General features: G+C 48.9%; 1 protein-coding gene across 1 annotated transcript in view; it reads right to left on the reverse strand.

Annotated features, from left to right (window-relative positions):
- The window catches only part of LOC149360625 (complement factor B-like), a 205,803-nt gene that overhangs the window by 57,966 nt on the left and 124,958 nt on the right, over positions 1-22,879 (reverse strand). Inside the window, exon 14 of the mRNA XM_089572417.1 lies at positions 13,536-13,690. Coding sequence (XP_089428543.1) covers positions 13,536-13,690 — 155 coding nt within the window. The remainder of the gene's footprint in view (positions 1-13,535; positions 13,691-22,879) is intronic.

A 22,879-nucleotide genomic window follows, 5' to 3' on the forward strand; every position in this document is an offset into this window, starting at 1 on the left:
ACAGAACTGCGACGGAGCGTTTGAGGTAGCCCAAATAATTTCTTGCTGTCACCATCGCAAACCAGGAAAACGTTAGAATTCAATGTGTCACATCGTAAGCAACCTGCTCTAATGCACTGATCGTGGACTCCATGCCTTTTCTTAAACAATCGCATTGAAAAAAAAATCGACGCATATATAGTTTCTAGAGTTATGTTAGCACCACCCCATCAGCCACACAACTGTTTGGAGAACTGCTGTCTACTGCCGATTCTGTTTCATAAAAAATCTCTCCCCCTCCCGTAACCGAGAGTAGAGTAAGCACGAAATGTTTACGGGCCTAATGTCATCTCGGTGGACACCCGAACCGCACCGTAAAGGAAGGGAGGAACGCCACCACCCGTTCGGTGCGATGCCTTGCCCTTTGAACGCAGCGCTTCTCCCCCGGGCCCCTGTGCGCCTGCGCGGCTTTGCTTCGATGCGCGAAGCCCATAAGAGATCACGTATGACAACGAAGTGTATCGTGGCATTTATGTGCTTTTTGCACGCGTTATTAGAAATCGGAAATTATAATTCCGTGTATTATCAAACGCACAGATCGACTGATATCTTGGTAAACATTGAGAAGGCACTGGCTGCAGTTATTTTTTGTGACTCCTTTGGAGACCAACCGGCGCTTGCATGCCGGGTCGCGTAGGAGGGCTTAGAGAGTCTCGTTAAATCTCGTTAAGTCTCGTACGGTGCCCGGATGTTCTCGTCTTCTTTGTCCAGTGTTCGTTCTATGCACTATAGGCTGTAATTTGTGATATGTACGGTGTGTTAAAATAAGGTCATGGTGTTTCTGGGTGGCCACCCACTTTGTATACATTTGTCTTGCCCTCAGTCATGAGTGTGTTTCCAATGTTTTGTTTGTTTGCACTGTTGAATAAACTTCCCTTTTATTCAGAGCCCGGATGACTGGAATTCAATGCCCTGATGACTGGAATACAGTGCCCGAATGACTGGATTTCAGTGCCCGGATGATGGCTCTCGGTCTCGGCGTGACGTCACCACACTGCCGACAACGGGAGCTAAAAGCATTTCATGCTTAAAAACCGTGATGTACAACATATGAAATGCCTTTCATTCCAAGTACCCTCTCTTTGTCCAGAATATGCACCAGTTCAAAAAAAAAGCTTTACTTAATTCACATTGCATCAACCTTGAATTGAAGAAACGGGTCGCGCTATATTAGGGAGTGCACTCCTACTATGATTTACACGAGAGTTCTTCATTACTTCCATGATATCAATTCAGCTAAATCAGCGCAAAAAAGAATTTTGGCGTTTATCTGAATAGGCCACATAGCCCGCACATCCTGAAGACGAACCGAGCCTGATTCCGTTGTTTAGTGCACTCGCTGATATGTTTTATTTTTCGGCTTCCTCCTCTCTAACCGTCTAAATGGCAGTATCTAACGCTCTCACACATGCACCGCAATGGCTTTTCGGAATCGGAATCTTTGGTTCAAAGGCGCAAGATGCGCATCTACGCAGCATAAATGTCATTACTTTGTTGCAAGTGCGCCTGGACAGGAGGGCGCTCTTCCAATAGTTAGTAGTCACCGACGTCACAGGTGCCGCAATTTCGTTGTCTGGGAAGCACAGCGAAAGGCAGCGTGCAGTAATTATCGCCTCCTACTCCGACCGGTGGTACTGAAACCGTATCATGGATAACGACACTCCACCCGTGACATCACGCGAACACTCCCTATACCTTTCAAGCCCAAAAGTGTGGCCTTCGGTAAGCTGCCGTGGCAGTGCCACGTACAGTAAAAAGCAAAGAACAAATTTTTGAAACTATGAGCAGGTGAAAATGTTTTAGAATATGTTAACAGTATAAAAATGTATCTCAAGTTTTAGATTTTGTACTGGTATTTTTAACTAACTTACGCTCTAATTTAGCGGGGTAAACATGTATCAGCAATAGATAGCGTCTATGTTCGCCAAGATGATAATCAAGATAGACCACTCGCGAGGAACAGTGTCGTTTTTTGCGGGTGGAAATGAGTGATAAGCTCAATGAATGTATGAACTTCCTGTGCCAAATTCCGACACATTGAATTTCATAAACCCATGTGTTCAAACGTTTAGCCCATCTACCGCTTTTATCCGTAACGGTACAACGGCTAAACATTTGAACACATCAAATTTATCTTTTATCTGCTTTCATTGCTTTTATCTGTAGTTGGTTGCTGCGTCCCTTGTTTTTAAAAGTTTAGCTGCTTTGTTTAAAATTGGGTGCATTCTTTAGGGAGACCTTTGTGCAGTTCCGCTTGATGACGGCACTAAAAATAGAACTATTTGGAACTGCGAAAAGTGCTCAAATACCAGCTCTGTGGACCAACATAGAATTGCCGAAATGGGCATCTGCTACAGCAACCGTTCTCACCGCCCGGGGGCCGCCCATTTCTATCTACACTGGGGCAGGCAGAGATCGTAGGCAGAGTGAGGCAGACACCTCACACGGCAGTAGGAACCCCCGCTACCACGTTGCCAGCTTTCCTCTCACCAGGCCGTGTGCATAGCTTCCAAAACTCACTGTGCACATCGCGCCTACTTACAACCACTGTTTTTTTTTCATTCGACAGCATTCGTGCTTGAGTTTTCCTTTTTCTGACCCTGCCTGCTTGCGCTGAAGCCTATAGTACTTAAACTCGGCCAACCCAGCGTCCGCTTGCTTCGCGAAATTCTTGCCAGTTCTGGAATTCAGGACTTCATTTCATGTGCCCCCCCCCCCCCCCCCCTTTAATCTCTGAATCCCACCCTGCCTGCAGGGGCGCCAAGTAACTTTCTTGTGTCGTCTATGAGTTGCGTTAACGAACCAATAATACTTTCTAGTCGATAAATATTATTGATGATGTTGAATAAAGTATTGATTGATTGAAGTATTACATCCCTGCCTGTTCTAGGTAAGTACACGTGTCAGTAGACGATGGACTCGCACTGTGTGCCAGCCTACCGTATTGCCGACTATTACGACATCGAAGCAGCGCTCCATCTAATATAAGACTGCTCCGGAGAGGACTGCTCCAGAGGTTAGCATAAACAGATGCGCGCCTATTTTGAAATTTCACATTAAACGCTCATCCATGGTGCCAGCCTCGTATGAGCCTAAAAGTGCAGTTTCTGCACTGGCTAAAGACATAACTGAAAGATATGATACAAATCGCAGCCTGGCGTTTCAAAGGATCAAGTGTAAAAGCTGAGCGCCAGAGAAGCAATTCCCTGGGGTAGGATTTTATTGTATGATATTGGCAATGCAATCGAAGCATATTAGCAGTCGAATCAAACAAAAAAAGCTGAATTAAATGGAACCGAAGTGAAATCATTGCATAAACCCCCAATCTGCGTGCATGACTAAGTACTCCGCGACCGCAGGCTCATACAGTAGTAAGGCATCCCGTTACATACGTTGTCGTACACAAATCTCTTAGCGCTTGCAATGTGCCTGGTAGTCAAGTGCACTGAGAAGCTTTTGAGCAAATAATGCCTTGTGCTTACATAGCCAATTTCAGTCCGAGAAACTCCTTTTTAGATGCTAACTGCCTTATGCTAACTCCAGTGACATGGTCCTTCAATCTCTCCACCAACGCGTAGAAAGTCGCTACTCCCATTTTCAATTTACATTTGTGGTATACGAAAACTCTCGCAACGACGTTTGGTGGCTCTTCTACTTTGCTGCAATTGAAGCATTCCTCTAATAGCCTTCGTAACTTATATTTTTCACAAAAACTATTACAACAAAGACGAAACGGGCCGGCTGAACAGCCCCCACAATGGAGCAAAAAAAAAAGTATCTGCCTCTCCCGTAGCCGAGAGTAGAGTAAGCATGAAATCTTTACGGGCATAACACGAAGCGTACGCGGACACGACGACACGCAGGCCAGACCAGAATGTATATGCAGCGCGTTCGAAAGTGTCTAAAGTGCGTAGAGGCGTCGCTCCGGCGGACGCAGTTGTTGCTGCGACGCGCGTCTTTTCTGTCCTTTTTCTCTTTCCTCTGATCTTTTAACTCTCCTCTATCTGCACGTGGCAGCGGTGGTGGCTTGGTTCGAGCCAGTAGCAGGCCCGTGCAATTTCCTCTTCATCCTTCTCTCAGTCACAACAACAACACCAAATCGTTCTACGCACCACTTTGATTATGTGACACTGGTGGCGTCACCACTGGATTACGTCAGACATAATTGATGACTAAGTAATGTCAAATTACGATCCCGACCATGGCGGTTGAATTTCTTTGGAGGAGAAATTCTAGAGGCCCGTGTACTGTGCGACGTCAGTGCACGTAAAGGAACCCCAGATGGTCGAAATTTCCGGAGCCCTCCACTACGCCGTCTCTAATAGCCTTAGTCGCTTTAGGACATTAAACCCCATAAACCAAACAAAACCAAACTAATCAGTGACTAATTACTGATTAATGAATAAATACTATATAACTGCTAATTAATGACGCTTAAGCTTTCCCTTTAGGTGTGGAACGCGACAGCGTGTTGTAGCGCTGCCAGGCAGTCCAAAGAACTCCACCACGCGTTCGACGCGTTGCCTTGCCGATTCCTTGCCCTTTGAACGCGACGCTTTTTGAGGAAAGGAAATTACGCAGTAATTCTCTGTCATCTAGGTGGACACCCGAACCACAGCGTACAGGAAGCGAAACGCCACCACCCGTTCGGTGCGCGATGCCTTGCCCTTTGAACGGCTTTTTGAGGAAAGGAAATTACACAGTAATTCTCTGTCATCTACGTGGACACCCGAACCGCAGCGTACAGGAAGTGTACAGGATGCGAGGAACGCCACCACCCGTTCGGCGCGATGCCTTGCCCTTTGAACGCTACGCTTTTTGAGGAAAGGAAATTACGCAGTAATTCTCTATCATCTAGGTGGACACCCGAACCGCAGCGTACAGGAAGCCAAACGCCACCACCCGTTCGGTGCGATGCCTTGCCCTTTGAACGGCATTGTGAGGAAAGGAAATTAAGGAGTAATTCATTGTCGTCTAGGTGGACACCCTAACCACAGCGTACAGGAAGCGAGGAACGCCACCACCCGTTCAGTGCAATGGCTTGCCCTTTGAACGCGACGCTTTTTGAGGAAAGGAAATTAAGCAGTAATTCTCTGTCGTCTAGGTGGACACCCGAACCACAGTGCACAGGAAGCGAGGAACGCCACCACCCGTTCGGTGCGATGCCTTGCCCTTTGAACCGCTTTTTGAGGAAAGGAAATTACGCAGTAATTTTCTGTCATCTAGGTGGACACCCGAACCGCAGCGTACAGGAAGCGAAACGCCACCACCCGTTCGGTGCGATGCCTTGCCCTTTGAACGACTTTTTGAGGAAAGGAAATTACGCAGTAATTCTCTGTCATTTAGGTGGACACCCGAACCGCAGCGTACAGGAAGCGAAACGCCACCACCCGTTCGGTGCGATGCCTTGCCTTTTGAACGGCTTTTTGAGGAAAGGAAATTATGCAGTAATTCTCTGTCATCTAGGTGGACACCCGAACCGCTGCATACGGGAAGCGAAACGCCACCATCCGTTCGGTGCGATGCCTTGCCCTTTGAACGGCTTTTTGAGGGAAGGAAATTACGCAGTAATTCTCTGTCATCTAGGAGGACACCCGAACCGCCTCGTACAGGAAGCGAAACGCCCCCACCCGTTCGGTGCGATGCCTTGCCCTTTGAATGGCTTTTTGAGAAAAGGAAATTACACAGTAATTCTCTATCTCGGTGGACACCCGAACCGCACCGTACACGAAGGGAGAAACGCCACCACCCGTTCTGCGCGAAGCTACCGGCGCTTGCATGCCGGTCCTGTAGGAGGGCTTAGAGAGTCTCGTTAAATATCGTATGGTGCCCTGATCTTCTCGTTTCAGTGCCCGGATGAGTGGAGTACCACACTCCACCACACTACCGACAACGGGAGCTAAAAGCATTTCATGCTTAAAAAAACTGGCTGGCCATTTAGCAGTGCTAAGCACAAAATATTTTGCGAAACCACAGTTATGTGCCGCTGGGCACCACCGCCACCTACCTGAAGCGTGATTGAGGTGTCCACTAACCGAGACAGCCACTTACGCGCGTCTTCAACTTTCCCATAGTCAATGCCACATTTCCATATATACACCTCCGGGGTATGCTCCATTGCCGCATTTTTGCAGTAATGCTGCCAAGGGCCACCCGCCGCGGTGGCTCAGTGGTAAGGCGCTCGTCTACCGAGCTGGACTACCCGGATTCGAACCCGACCGCGGCAGCCGCGTTTCGATGGAGGAGAAACGCGAGAGGCGCCCGTGTGCTGTGCGGTGTCAGTGCACGTTAAAGATCCCAAGGGGGTCGAAATTATTCCAGAGACCTCCACTACGGCACCTCTTTCTCTCTTTCTTCTTTCACTCCCACCTTCCTCCCTTCCCTTACGGCGCGGTTCAGGTGTCCGCTGATATATGTGAGACAGATACTCCGCCATTTCCTTTCCTCAAAAAACCAATTTACAATTTATTTGCCAAGGACCACGCGTATTCCTCTAGTGCCGTGTTTCAGCGTCTCGCGGCAGAGCGGGGACACGGTAGTTGGATCAGCTGGTCGCGTCGCCGGCCTAGATGCACTGCAGCGCCAAACCGAGCAACTGGAGGAGCAAATGGCGGCCCTCCCGAACCAAATCATGTCAGCAGTCCGCGAGTCCTTCCAGGACATGTTCAAGGCAGCTTTAACGCAAGCACTTCCCGACCTTTTGGCCCAGCTCACTGACTCGGTCCTTAAAGCCGTGCAGCCCTGGGTCAGCACCCAAATTAAGAACGCCACAAGCTGCGAATCTCCTCACCTCAAACGTAAGACAGCCTTCCGTCAGGCAGCGGAGGAACATGGTTCAGGCTCGGCAGTTGGTGGGTCGGTGCGGCCCCTCACTGGGGTTGCGCCGGCTCCCGGCCAGAGCTATTCCGATCACCCTTAAATAAATACGACAAGATGGCTAGCAGATGTTATAGGCATGCTAAAAACTTTGAAAAATTCCAGATCATCCAATGGAACTGCAGGGGTTTCAGATCTTGGAAAAAGCGGTCACACCTCCAGCTTTACCTGCAGTCCCTAGGTGACATGCCGGCGCTCATTGCCCTACAGGAGCCCGGCATAGACGCTAAATTATCAGGCTACAGCACCTTTCAGGGGGGCCTCTCTACGTGCATCCTGGTGAATAAGGCTTACACCGTAGTTCAGGTCGACTTAGACTTGAGTACCGAGCAAGAATATACAATGGTCCGAGTACTGCCTCTCAGACGCTGCGACCCGTCAATACATATCCTCAACATATACTGCCCTCCGCGTAAGCCGCGCGTAATTTTCAATGAAATCTTCCTTCGCGCGATAAAATTGGCAGCCAAAGAGCCTCTAGTGATCGTTGGAGACTTCAATGCTCCCAGCCTTCATTGGGGCTACCACTTCGAACAGGCAAGAGGACGTAAGCTGGCGGAGCTCATCTCCACCCTCAGCCTCATGTTGCTCACGGACCCGGCGTATCCCACTCGAGTGGGGAATTCGGTAACCCGCGACACGTGTCCAGACCTTTCTCTCGTTAAAAATGCTAGAGCGGCTGCATGGGAGAACTTGGGAGATTCTCTAGGCAGCGATCACCTCCTTCTCCGGATTACACTCGAGGAAAAGGCAGCGCGCAAAAAATGAGGTCAGGCCAAGCTGACCGATTGGCACAAATTCCGGAATCACACTATCCCTTCCGTACTATTTTCCGGCGGCTACGCGGAATGGGCTAGCCACATATACAACATTCAGAAACAACACGTCACAACACTACAAACCACCGAAGAGATCCCCGCAGTGGACACCCACCTCCAGCATTTGTGGGAGGCGCGCCGGAGCTTAACTAAACGGTGGAAAAAGCAGAAAACTAATCGCAAATTACGCGACCGCATAGCCAAACTCACAGAGCAGGCTGCAGCGTATGCTGCCGAGCTCTCAGATTCAAATTGGATAGCACGCTGCGACGCAGCAGCTCATCAGATGAGCTCGAAGGGGACGTGGCGTCTCTTTCGCAGTCTAATCGACCCCTCCCAAACGAGAGGGGAGACGCAAAAGCAGCTCCGGCGGGCTCTGCAAGGGTTCCAAGGTACGACGGCGCAACTTGCGGACACTCTGTGCGACAGATATCTCTGTCGTATGGAGGACCCGCCTGGGCCACAGTACATGTACTCTGGCAGGCCTAATGAAACACTCGATGCCCCTTTTGAGTTGCACGACCTTAAGGCGGCCTTAGCAAAAATGCGCCGGGGTACGGCTCCGGGACGGGACCACATAACAGTCAACCTGTTGGCGAACCTACCGGACTGAGCCTACCTTAATTTATTAGAATACATCAACCAGATCTGGGACGGGCGTCCACTCCCTCCCGAGTGGAAAACGTCACTTGTGACGTTTATCCCTAAAACAGGTAAGGCCGTGAATACGGACACCCTGAGGCCCATATCACTGACCTCATGTGCGGGCAAGCTTATGGAGACGATGGTACGGAATCGCCTCTCTCCATACCTGGAGAGTAAGGGCTTCTTTGCAGTCACCATGTTCGGGTTTCGCCCTCACATGTCTGCACAGGATGTCCTTCTCCAGCTGCACAGGGATGTAATACGACCCACAACTATGCAACACAATGACAAAGCCATCCTCGCCCTTGATCTGAAAGGGGCTTTCGACAATGTGAAACACGGAAGCATCCTGGTCAACTTGAGTTCTACCGATTGTGGGGCTAGGACCTACGCGTATGTAAGAGATTTCTTGTCTAATCGCCAGGCCTTTCTTCGGATTGAGGGCGAGGAATACGGCCCTTACATGATGGGAACACGGGGTACCCCTCAGGGAGCTGTGTTATCACCGCTCCTGTTCAACATTGCTATGATGCGCCTCCCAAGCCAATTGGCCCGGGTGGAAGGCATTCAACACGCGTTATATGCAGATGATATTACAATTTGGACCACTCAGGGGAGCCTTGGGAACAGGAGGACCGCCTTCAGCAGGCTGCTTCCGTAGTCGATGCGTATGCTAATGACTGTGGGCTCCAATGTGCTCCAGCGAAATCAGAGCCTCTGCATGTCAGAGCGAACCCAAAGCATAGGACAGCAATACACATCTCTCTGTCAGGAGGTCCTATTAGAGAGGTGGAGGAGCTCCGTATTCTGGGCCTTTTCATTCACCAGACACTCAGACCGGACTCCACTATTGCGAAACTCAAGAGAGTAGGCGAACAGGTAGGGCGCATGATCCGCCGCGTTTCCAACAAGCGGGGTGGTCTGCGGGGCAGGGACGCGCTTCGGCTCGTCTATGCCTTCGTGACTAGCCGGATCCTCTACGCCGTGCCATATCTCCGCACTACTAAGCAAGACGAGGCGCGAATAGACGCCGTCATCCGCAAGGCAACTAAGCGAGCCCTGGATCTCCCGGTGGCTACCTCTAATGCCAAACTCAAGGCATTGGGGGTGCTTAACTCCTACCAGGAGCTGCGGGAGGCCCACCTCGTGAACCAATACACGCGGCTCACGCAGACGGCTCCTGGGCGCCGCTTGCTGAACCGCTTACACATCCAACACGACTGCACTCCAGAGGAGGCGGAGCGATCCCAGTACTATGGCGCCATATGCTCTGGGTCTCCCCGCTCCCCCGTAACATGGACACCGACATGCATGAAAACAGACGACAAGCGCGGGCTCGGGCTCTTGAGAGACAACACGGCTCCCGACCCGGTGTATATTATGTTGACGTAGCAGGGCCATCGCCCACGGGATTTTACTCGGCCGCTGTCGTTCACCAGGAAATGCACGTTGATGGACTCTCCTTTCGAGCCCCGAATTCAATGCGGGCCGAGGAAGTAGCGATAGCGCTTGCTGCCGCCCACGCCAATTCGAGAATAATCATCACGGACTCCCGAAAAGCATTTGAACATTACTTGGCAGGGGAGATCTCCCCCTTAGCTGCTTGTATTCTACGACGGACTGCCACTGATCCAACACCCAAACGAATCATTTGGGCTCCTAGCCACCAGGGCTTACGAGGTAATGAGGCCGCTGACGCGGCTGCCCGAGCGCTTACTCACCGGGCTCCTCATCCCAGCTCTTCTGGCTCGGAGACTAACCAGCCGCTTCTGCGATTCAGGGAAATATTAACACATTATAGCGACAACCACCGCCTTTTCCCGGCCCCTGCAAAAGGGCTGAGTAAGACGGAGGAGCGAACTTTAAGGCGCCTGCAGACAGGTACTCTACTCTGTCCTGCAATAATAAAACATTACGATCCTAACACGGATGGGCGATGCCCACACTGTGGGGAGACCTGTGATATCTTCCACATGGTGTGGGCATGTACTCAAAATCCCCACCTCCCCCCTTCCCCTACCCCTTCCAGAGAGGCATGGGAGACTGCCCTCCTCAACTGCTCCTCGCTTGAGTCCCAAAGGGCTCTGGTGAAACGGGCGAGAGACGGGGCCTCGTCGTGCGGTGTCCCGGACTAGGGACGCCGACCATGCAGCGGGGCCACTCTGTGGCTCACAAACTCTTTTTCCCAAAATAAAAGTTTTCACCACCACCCTGCGGCAACATTTTTTACCCGAAACTATGCAGCAAATATCTATTTGCAACTACCGCCATATAGCTCAAAGCTTCAATATTAGTTTGATAGCAGTATTAGTTGACGAAGACAACGTGCAATGCTCGGCGCGAGAGTTTGAGTCGTGCAGTTTAATACCCCTGTTACACGGGCGTTTTCAACAGCTGTTAAGTTGACCGTCAGTTGAACTGAACGGCAGTTAGCAGTGTTACACGGCAGCGCTTACTGCCGTTCAAATCTCAACGGCAGTTGAGTTCGACTGAGATGGGGGGTCCCAGTTGAACGGCCAACTGACAAGATGGCGTCCAACGGATAAAAAAATTTCGCGTAGTGGATTGTCTTGGCTCAGTGTATTGCGGCAAACTAAGAAAACACTCCAGCTAAAACTGGAGACGCATTAAACACAGGCAGACATAGCGCGTGCGTCGAGCAGTCGAAGTAAGAAAACACAAAAATACGACGACGACCAGCGAACCGATCCACATAGGATAGTCTTCGCTACGAACCGACATCGTCACGCAAATTTTTGCCCAAAAGTAAAAAAAGGCACAAAATGTCTCGCTATAGGAAAGAATATGTACAAGACGATCATTTACAACACACACAAAAATGTATACGCTGTTTTTCTTTTTTTTTCATTTCGCTCTAGAGGCGACGTCACGCGGTTAGTGTGCTAACTGAACTGAACGCGAAGTGCTCGTCTAACAGCAAGCGAATCCAGTTGTAATGAACGACAGTTGAAATACTCAACTGAGAGTTAACTGAACTGCCGTTGAAAACGCCCGTGTAACACGGGTATAAAACACGGCGTGGTCGGCTCCGGCAATAGCCTAGTGCTGTCCTGCAGCGGCCCCGAAACCTGATCTGTTCGCAGCGGTGCTGGTTCGAATCAAGTCGCGGCAATAATTATTTTATCAATTTATTTATGGATTCCCCAAAGCCACCCTCAAGGTTTCGCTTCATACAACGGTGAACCGATTCGAATTCGCGAAGTTTGCTTTCGCACTGAAATGTTTGCGCGCACGTTTATCCTTTTTAGATTAGTTCATAAATAATCGAGAAAATTGCCAAAAATGTCGGCGGACATTTTGTAGAGCAAGCACTGCATAGCTTTCACACTCGTACGATGACAAAGATCGTTCCCCTGACTGCGGCTACAACAACCGCCAGGTCTGAAACCCTGCAAGACTTCCCAAGATGCCCCAGGTGACGTGGTTCTAAGAATTCTGCCCATTTCGACGATATGTATGGATTAGAAGGGTTATTTCACCTGTCGGCATCTCTAAAGTGCATAATCCAGCGCAATTCAGGCAAAATTTGATCGGCCCCAATACCCAAACTGCGTTTTCGAAATTCGAAAACTTATTAGATATTACTTACAGTGGGCTACCCGCTTCCTAAGATATGAGGAAACTAACAGTAATAGCTAAATCTACAAATAATAGCTAAATCTACATATATTTTTATTAAGCAATCACCCTACAAATTAGCACGCCTTAGCTGCTCTCTGGTGTGCTACAGCGCTGACAATGCATGCCGACAAGAGGCTTGTTCTTAACTTAAAAAGCCTGTTAATAAAATTGCAGATCACTTTAGGTGAAACATGCGGTAAATGAGGTTTGGTTATATTCCGCTCATTTCTCTCCGACCTCACTGAGAGTGCAAACGTACTGTGTTGCGGTAGAGTTTTTAGAAAAACCAGCCTGGTCCTTGGTTGATGAAGCCGAAGGTTGATCTGATTGTATTAACGGTTACATTGGTAAACATCTTGTTCCCTTGACATACCTTTTCCTATGTATCACGGTAATTAGGATTCATCCAAAATTCCCGCACCCTTTAGCTTAAGAGGCATTGTGTAGACATAATGGCCAAATTTGTTGCACAATCTCCCGCCCTCCTCCAAGGGACCTGCAGTTCCACTCCCTCGCCAGCTCCACTGCATCCGCGAATATCGTCCTGATTACTTTCGCTACTGTAGACATCTATGAAGATCTGTTCGGCTAGCGTAACTATCTTAGTGTTACTGGTTATGACACTGCACGCCTTGTATCTTTGGGCATACATCAAATTTTACCTAGGTATAGTTTACTTTTAACGGCTTTTAGGCAGCCTCCTCTCTGAAGAGCATGCAATACTCTCTGCATATTATACTTCCTCATACCTGATACCTCAAGCTTATTCATTAACTTTGAAACTCGACCAGTTGTATATATATGTGATTAGAGGCCTTATTGCTTCGGATTTTATAATTACGATCTTTCGTCTGCTGAAAGTGCTTAGTAGTACTGCCTAGCTAATTTTCCCACAGCTTTCATTTCACACTCGGTAACAATATTTATACGATCATCACTCGTTGCTTGAGCACAAACACCATCGTCCTCAGTTAAAGCAGAACATCTTCCTCGCAGCGAGATTCTAAATTCCTCTACTTTCTCTCCTACTGCTCCTTTATTGATACTTTCCTGCGTACTCTTTTCAAGTCTAGGTCGATTCGAGACTTTACCACCTTGTGACCACTGCATCTCATTTTAGCGAGAACCTCCACGTCCTGCGTGTTGTGAGATTGTGTATTTCATTTTTCGTTTACTATATTGAGACACTTCACCAAACCCTTTTCCGGTTATCCCGCTTGCTGAAGGAGCTGTTCATGATCCTAAAATTATTTTGTTATGTGTTCTCTACTAATAGCTCCCACTTGCTATCCTCAAGTCCTATTTTATAATCTTCCGCTCTCTGGTCTCCTGCCTGCTTCTTGCAAAATTTGCAACTGTTCATGAGTGATATCAGTAGTTCGAAATAAACATGATAGCGAGATAGCTTTGCTTTGAATAAAGCGCTTTAGTGCACTGCGCATACAGTGAGTTAGATAACATGCAAAAAAAAAAGTACAGCAGGCATCTCAAGAGGTCGAATAACAAAAGACATACCTCATTATTCTTCCTCGCCTTGATCTGTATCTGAACCATCCATGGCCAAACAGTCTTCACTTCAGCTCCTCCGAGAATTCTAACCTTGGCTGAGTCGTCAACATCAAAGCCTGAATCTGGATGATGGGTGTAGCTCAGCCCACATTCGCTGTAGTCTGCGTAAAAAAAAAAAATATGGACGAAGGTTGGGACTTAGAAAGGCCGAATGGTATCTGCGCTCCATTGAAAACGTGTGGTAAGACAAGCCGCAAGTCTCGTCTTTGAGCGTGTTTTAATCATCAGAATGTGTGTTTCGGCATTATTTGGTGGTCGTCAATTCGCGTTTTTTTTAAACATTAGGAAAAGTAGTCGCGCCACACTGCATACCTCTGTTTAATTGTTCTGAAGCTACCATTTATCAGCTAGCTCTTCTACATCGCATGTGTTCATATGTCTGCATTAATGTCTATACATGAAAGTCTCTGAAAAATAAAGAAACGGCGCCTACTAAAAGAATGGTGATATGGCTTAAGCAAACTTCTTTTTGGACTAGTTGATAATTTGTTGTAATTTAATGCCCCCAAATCCACATCACCATGCACGAGACAAGAGAACGGGACAGAGCGCTTTGTCCCATTTGAGAGCACTTGAGAGGCGTAGCCCCCGAATACAATCCCCTCACCGCGCCACCCCGCATGATGACCTCTACGGCGGCCAGCTATACCATCCAGCAATCTGTGAGTTCGGCACCGCTACTTCTTCATACGCCTCGTACGTCCGCGTCGTTTCATGGTGACAAGTTTGAGGATGTGGAGGACAGGTTGGACGGATACGAGAGGGTCGCTGAATATAATCTGTGGGACAAGGACCGCAAGCTTCGGAGCGTCTCTTCTGCCCTCCAGGACGCCGCCAAGACGTGGTTCGAAAACCACGAGACCGCCATCCACACCTGCTAAGACTTCCGGCGGCAGTTACTGGATACGTTCAGCAGCAACGAACGGAGGGAGCGTGCTGAATTGGCCCTGCAATCCCGAGCGCAGCAGCCAAACGAGAGCGTGGCGGTGTTCGTGGAGGACATGACCCGGCTTTTCAACCGCGCTGATCCTCCGATGCCGGAAGCCAAGAAGGTGCGCCATTTTATGCAGGGAGTGCAGGAGCAGTTGTTCGCCGGGCTCGTACGTGATCCTCCGGCTACAGTCGCCGATTTTGCAAAGGAAGCGGCAGGCATGGAGCGCCCGCTGCAACAGCGGTTTCGCACTACGGCCGTCCCTCCCACATCACTGCTGTTGAGTACTACATGCCGACGCCCCTGGATGAGAACACCACCCTCCGAGAGCTCATCAGGAGCGTCGTCCGCGAAGAGCTGAAGAAGCTTCGCTCTGGGGAGCAGCCTCCTAGTGTCACCGCCATCTCGGATGCTGTCCGTGACGAGATACGCCGCACGGTGCAGCCCATTCCACCTCCCCAACCGCCAGCACCCTGTGTGACGACATAGAGCGAGGCATTGCGCAGCCCTGCGCCACCACCACCGGCGTTCTACTATCCTGCCCCTACCGCGCTGTCCCACCGATTCCCGTATACGACAGCGCTGCCAGACGACCGCCCACCCGTCACGAAGGCAAACATGTGGCGCACACCGAACAATAGGCCCCTGTGCTTTCACTGCGGCGAAGCAGGCCACATCTGTCGTCACTGCTCGTACTGCCGGATTGGGCTGCGCGGCTTTTCATCAGACACAACCCCGCCACGCTATGGTGAACGAACCCGCGAGATTGACCAGTACATAGCGGCCACCGTCCCACCTGCACCCACTGCCCAACGTCAGTGCAGGTCACCGTCGCCTCGACGGTTGTCTTCACCAACCTGCCAGTCCTACGTCCGGCAGTCCTCGAGCTCGCGCCGGGAAAACTGAGGACGGCGACCCCCGGAAATAGGGCCGCCGTCACTAGACATAGTGACGAACATCCTCCGCTCACCAACGTTAGCATGAGACCGACCTTCGACACCACACCGCGACGACCTTTCGACGCACAGAGACGCCTCCGCCTGACGCCCCACCTCGACCGCGAGAACGATCCCCTAGTCCGACCTCCCCCACACAGCGTTTTCTGAAGGTGGTCAAGCTTCGGCTGAAATCCCTATCATCGTTGATGGCCGCCACGTGACTGCTCTTGTAGATACCGGCGCCAATTTCTCCGTCATGAGTGGTGGTCTGGCGACTGTCCTGAGGAAAGTACTGACACCTTGGCCTGGAACGCACATCCGGACAGCTGGAGGCCATGTGGTGACACCGTTTGGCGTCTGCAGCGCTAGAATGGAGATTCGCGGTGTAGCCTTCACTGCTTTTTTCGCTGTGTTGGCTCAATGCACGAATGACCTCATTCTCAGGTTTGATTTTCTTCGGGAACAAGGTGCGATAATCAATCTCCGCGAACTTCTCGTGACGTTCTCAACTCAGTGTGCCATAGCCGACAGCAGCGAACCCGGCAGGCCTGTTTTTTGCATGTGTGACGACAATGTCACGCCACCACCACGCTCCAGTTTGTTTATTACGGTGGAACGCTCCAACCCTCGCACGCCTCACCGGGATTGCGGAAGGTAACCTGTCGTTACTGCTGAGCCAACAACACTGAGTTGCGCGTGGTGTTACTTCCCTCCGCGGAGTGCTACCAACGTTTTTTTTTTACCAAATTTAGCGCCGCATACCGCCACTTGCCGCAGCAACAGCCATAGCCTATTTCGATTAAATTAATGAGTCACCCTCCCACTGCTCCCTGTCCCTGTTCAACGATACCCATGAATCGACGTCTGACGCCCCCGTTATGACTAATGTGAACCCCGACCCAACCGCTGATCAGAAATATCGCCTCCACATGATCATTGACTCTGTTCGTGGCTTCTTTGCAACCACGTATAAAGTCCGTCAAACATCGGTCGCTAAACATCGTATTGTAGTTGATGAAGGCGAGAGGCCTATACAGCGCCACCCCTATCGCGTGCCTGCGAAAGAACGGGAGGTGATTCGGAGGCAGGTTGAAGAAATGCTCCGCGACGAGGCTATCTAGCCGTAAACAAGCCCGTGGGCTTTGCCCGTTGTGCTGGTCGCCAAGAAGGATGGCACTCTCTGATTTTGCGTCGATCGCCTCAATAAGGTTACTAAAAAGGACGTTTATCCGTTTCCCCGAATTGATGACTTGTTCGATCGCCTGCGTCATGCCCGGTACTTTTCCTCTCTTGATCTACGCAATGGCTACTGGCAGATAGAAGTCGATGAACGTGATCGTGAAAGACCGCGTTCATAACCCCCGACGGTTTGTACGAGTTCAAGGTGCTCCCCTTTGGCCTGCGTACCGCTCCTGCCACCTTTCAAAGAATGATTTACACTGTCCTGGTTGGCCTCAAATGGCAGTCGTGCCTCGTCTACCTTGATGGTCTGGTTATTTTCGCCACTACCTACGAAGAACATCTCAAACGCTTGAGTGCTGTATTGGCGGCAATCCGATCAGCCGGTCTGTCACTGAAACTCGAAAAATGCTACTTCGCGTACCAACGGCTGAAGTTCTCGGGCCATATTGTGACACCTGAGGGCGTCAGCCCTGACCCCGACAAGAAAGCCACTGTAGCTGCGTTCCCGACCCCCACTGATAAGCGAGCTCTGCGCTGGTTTCGTGGCCTCTGCGCATACTACAGACGCTTCGTGAAAGACTTCTCCAGGCTGGCTGAGCCTCTCACACGGCTGACAAAAGACGATCAGACTCGCGAGTCTTGTTCACAAGCGATGCAAACAAGGCTCCATGCGGGAGCAGGAAAGACGCATCTTTTGCTTTTCGGGTGTCGTTTATTTTTTCCTTATGTGCCATCCCGACCAAACGGGCTTCCGTTAAACTCTTGAAGCCAAATGTTAAGACCACGTAAGGGTTGAACACCGCCGCATTCCACATCGACTGCGAGGTCTGACTGGTCCCAATTCACGCAAATCTTTGATTTCTCAACTTCTATATCGCCCTTTAGCAGCATTTTCATTCGTCGCTGCTTCACGGTAAACTGCCTCTCCTACTTATTATCCTTCTTGTGACGCCCTCTGCTGGTGTTAAGTTAGTTATCTTCTACGATACACGCGTGCTTGCGTATATTTAGCGATGAGACAGAAAAAACAATATTCCATGCGTGTTCTATCTCCTGAGCAGTGAAATCCTATTCGCTTTTCAAATAAAGAAGCCCGATTTCTAAAGGGGTGCTTCGGCCTTTAATATGTCACTTTTTTATTAATTGTTTTTCGCTTGTCTTCCACATGTGCGTGATAACGACACCTCACGAGTACCCGAACTTCCGGAAGTTTCACTAGTATTACAAAGCATGCTCCCCTCTCAGTCATTAAATGCCAGGATATCTTTCGCTGTATCATCCACTAAGTTTTTCTATCACTTCAGTCTTCGCCAACATGGATTCCCTTATAGATTACCCACTCGGGTACCGCAGGTGTCTAATCCCTTGGTTACAAGTAACTAACTCGGCCTGTCAACTTTATGTGGTTATCTCCTGCAATACTACAAAGCATTTGCCCTGTAAGTATGTTGCGGGAAATGGTCTCTTGTCCTAGAGCACCTCCATTAGCTTGAGGGGCCCGGTATCTCCAGCTGCTGAACCAGCGGAGCGTTCCGACGACTTGGTGTTTGGTCGCTGGCTGGAGCTGCTCTGATTTTGCTATGTGTTCGAGCTCGGGCTTGTCTTTTGATTAATTTTTAGATGCGCAGTCTCCATAGTAGTGCTGGTCGAAGTATATTTTAAGGTACCACGAGCAAGAACTTCGAGGCGCTGTTATAGCGACAACGTTAGGGAAGCAGAGAGTGGAAAAAAAACAGGTGTGGATCTTCGACACACTGTATTCGTTTCGCACCTCCTTTTCTCTTCATAGCGCATCTGCATTGTATTCGCAATGCATTCGCTCAGAATTAGGTACATGATCGGCACAGGAACTTCACTCTCTAGCTCGGTCAACATGGTTGCACAGCGGCTGTGAACCACGAAGACTTTTGCACTTCTGTAGTGAGCACAGATTTTTTTTTGCACTGTATGCCTAATGTGCACCTGTGCTACTTTTGGACAGCACGAAAAAGCAGCGACGAAAATGTATCGTCCAAAATGCAGCCACAAATACAACACAGAAGACACCTTTTATACTTGCGTTGATGGCTTTGTTAGCACCGGGAAGAAACTGTCAGAGACGGGCACATAGTGATTGTAACGAGGCTGTCGCCATCATCTGTGCCGTGCCGCCTGTGCTCGCAACAGGCGCTGGCGCCTACTGCGCGCAGCCTCGCTCAAAGGAGAAAAAAAAGCAGTTCTACACGTGGTTCTTGGCTGTTTCCTTCATCCGCGTTGCACTTCGTTTATTTGTAGGGGACAGTCTCCATCCCTCTACAGTTTAGTGGCCCGTACGTGGTGCGCCCGGAAAAGGCCGCTACTGGCGCGGCGCCCAGGCCCCAGGTCCAGGCTCATACATCGGCTGCGGAGAACATCGCCAGCGTTCATGTTGAGCTGAAAGAATTTTGACCTCAGAACCCTGTCGTGTGATTCGCACAACCGGAGGCTGTGTTCGTCTTTCGCCGCATCACTTTACAATGCGTGAAGTATCCTCACGCTGTGTTGACCCTCTCCCCTGAGAAGTTTGCAGAACATGAAGACGTTTTGGAGAAGCGCGAAACCTCCTTCCCGTGTGACCACTTCAAGGCTATGGTTGTGACCCGTAAGACCATCTCTGAACAGAGCCGCCTGCTCCCCTCCTTCCCTCCTCCTGCTCCCTCCTCCTCCCCTCCTCCTCCTCTCCACTGAGGAGATTGAAGAATATGACGACGTTTTGAGAAGCGCAAAAGCTCCTCCCCTTGTGACCACTTCAAGGCCGTGGTTCTGACCCGTAAGAACATCCCGGAGCGCAGCCGCCTGCAGCAGTTGCACAGCGCCGACGACCTTGGCGGCCCTCTCAGCTCCTCCATCGCATGCGACAGCTCCTCGGCGATCTTCCAATGGATGGACAGCCCGCTACTCCGCGAGCTGTTCTTTCAGCGCTTGCCTCAGAACCTCTCGGTCGTCCTGGCCGCAGCAGGTGACGTTATCTTAGATACCTTGGATGACATTCCACGTCACACCAGCGGTAACTCAGGACGTACCACGTCTGCCGCTTGTGAATGTGGGTGTCCCTGATGAACACGCTCAAGGTTAGGTCACTTGTAAACATAAATACCCCCGAAAGCAGATTTGACAGTCGCCGCCGTAGCTCAGTTGGTAGAGCACCGGACGCGTAATTGGGAGGTCGTGGGTTCGGCTCCCACCGACGGCATGTGGTTGTTTTTTCTTCTGCTTTTCTAATCCACTAGCTTTAAGCGATAACATATTCAGTAAAATTCTAAATTTATCAACACCGCAAAATAAATAGATAAATTTAAAAATCAGTGAACGGTTACAAAACACCCTCTGCGAATATATATATATATATATATATATATATATATATATATATATATATATATATACATATATATAGCGAATTATATGCTTCGTTAAAAGAAACATTTATTGGACTCGGCGTTTCGACCGGCAGACCGATCTTCAAGAGGGATTTTTCTTTGCTGATGCTTCCCCTTTCATAGGGGTGGGCACAGATCAATGAAGAAAAATCACTGATGAAGAAGATCGGTCTTCCGATCGAAACGTCGAGTCTAATAAATATATTGTTTTTAACGAAGTGTATACTTCGCTATATACTCCTCTATGCAGTCAAGTGCTTCATGCTCTCGCAAGAAACACACACACACACACACACACATATATATATATATATATATATGTATAGGATGCGAAAGCATGGAGTACTTGAATGCTTGCAAGAGTATATAGCGAAGTATACGCTTCGTTATAGGAAACATATTTATTCTACTCCACGTTTCGATCGGTCTTCCGATCGAAACGTCGAGTAGAATAAATGTTTCCTTTAGCGAAGCGTATACTTCGCTATATATATATATATATATATATATATATATATATATATATATATATATATATAATAAAGGGCAGGGTGTTTTTTTAACCGTTTACTGATTTTTAAATGGAAGGCGCTGTTAATATCGTGAATGCTACCTTCACGGAATCCACATTCGTCCCGGCGGACACAAGATAAAGAAATAGCGGAGAAAGTTAAGTAATGAATTAACCAAATTTCTTTATTTTTAACACTTCACTTTACGCTGCATATTGCAATCGCAACTTTGGAGACTGTAATGATTCAAAGCAAATACGATTTGCAGCCCGTGCCTAAGGGCAATACGTATTCAGATATTCGCAATTAAATGTTCGGTCTTTGCGGATCCGATTCGGAAATCCCGCTCACGGTACTACGTGAGAAATTGACGAGATGATGACGACAACCGACGGCACCAAGGCTATGGATGGGACTACGGCAGGCAGGGGCTCGAGGAGAGCGCATATTCACTGCTTCCGTGGGCAGCACAAGCTCTGTTTTTCGTCATTGGCATTGAACTTGGGGAAAATTGCTCCCATTCCCGGGTGTTGTTGAACCCACCCTGTAAGACTTAATTTAAATGAGTCAAGCAGGTGTTTTTTCTGATTAATGTGTTTTGACAAAGGGAGGTTGGATAGAGATCAGGCATGAGCGCGGTGGTTATTAAAGCGAATTCGCAGAGGATTAACCGTCTGCCCAATGTGCTGCATACTGCACACAGTGCATTCTAGGAGGTAGATAACGTTGGAGGAGTCACGATTAAATTTTCCATTAATTTTCCATTTAAAGCCTGAGGCTGTGCTCATTGGACAGTTTTTTCTTTGCATATGTTTGGAGGCCTGGCATCTACTTTATGCGCAGGGTCGGCACCCGAACTTCAGGTGGTTGTATGTTTTTGGGTGTACTAGAATGTGTTGAATATTTTACGGTCGTCTGTAGACTACGTGAGGGGTTGTAGTGAAAATTTTGGCGATGCGCTCACTTTGCTCAAGAATGTTGAAATGTTTTTTAAGGATTTTGTTTACGTTGGGGGAATTACTTGTAAAGATTAGTGCCAAGTTTGCCCGGTTATCTGTTGCTTCACTGCGTCGACGTCCCTCCAGCATTTCTTCTCGGTTGAGTTTAGGTGCCCTTTGAATTGCGTCGTCGACAATGGCGGGGATATCTTTGCTTGGTGAGGACTTCTCGCATGCGATTGGAATTCCTTATGAAGTCTTGAGCTTGTGAACAGATTATTTTAAATCTATGTGCCTGAGAGTATATGATACTTGTTTTGGGGGGGCCGTCGGTTTTCTATATACGCTAGTGGCAAGTGAGCCTGCCTTTACAGAAATCTCAACATCTGGGAAGTTGTTCTGTGGGAGCGCGCGTGAGTGAACGATATATTGGGCTGGACAAGGTTGAATTGTTCAATAAAGTCAGGAGTTCGTGCTCTGTGAAGTCGAAATTAAAAAAAATGTCATCCAAATAGCGTTTGTATAAGATGGGCTTAAGAGAGAACCTTGCAAAAATTTAGATTCAATACTATGCATGAAAATGCTGGCGTATGTGGGGGCCATTTTTGTACCCATGGCTGTGCCATTAATTTGCAACTACTGTCGATTGTTGAATTCCAAGTTGTTGGGTTCGAGTACAATTTTTGCAAGTATATTTCTAGAACACGTGGGGCAGGGGACTCCTCTTTTCTATCTTGCTTGTATGCTTCGGTCAGAGATTTGATGCTACTGGAATGAGGAATCTTAGTGTAGAGAGATACTACATCTAATGTAATCAGAGAGGCTCCTTGCGGAATTTTAATGCCTGCTATTTCCGGAAGGAAATGGTTCGTGCCTCCTATGTAGGATGGGTGTGTTTTTGAATATGCCTGATCAATATGTCAGTGTAACTGGAAATTGGTTGCGTAATCGTGCTAACGCCAGATACTATAGGGCCAGGTCTGCAAACATATGCATACAAGAAACTGTTCGACCATCTTGACGAGCGCGGCGCAATCAAATAACCCTCGCTTAAGCACTCCCTCCATTCATAGCGCCCCCCGCGACTTTTCTTCCCCAAAGTCGTCTACGTTTCAGGCTTTTTTTTCCTCTCTATCTCTCTCTTTTTTGGGGGGCAGGGGGGGGGGAGAGAAGGGAACGTGTGCATGTGAGCGCATTACAACCAACGTGTCGTGTGTCTAGTTAACTTAAAACGTGTGTCTAGTTAAGTTAAAGCGGCGGACGTAGCATATCCTGAGTTTACCGCTGATGTGACTATTGAGCTTACCGCTGATGTGACCAATCAATTAGCTTTAAGCGATAACATATCCAGTAATATTATAAATTGGCTGTTGGCTGTGGCTGTTGGCTTC

Source organism: Amblyomma mixtum, chromosome 2 (assembly GCF_055824585.1).
Source record: "Amblyomma mixtum isolate Tamu chromosome 2, ASM5582458v1, whole genome shotgun sequence".
NCBI classification, from domain to species: domain Eukaryota; kingdom Metazoa; phylum Arthropoda; class Arachnida; order Ixodida; family Ixodidae; genus Amblyomma; species Amblyomma mixtum.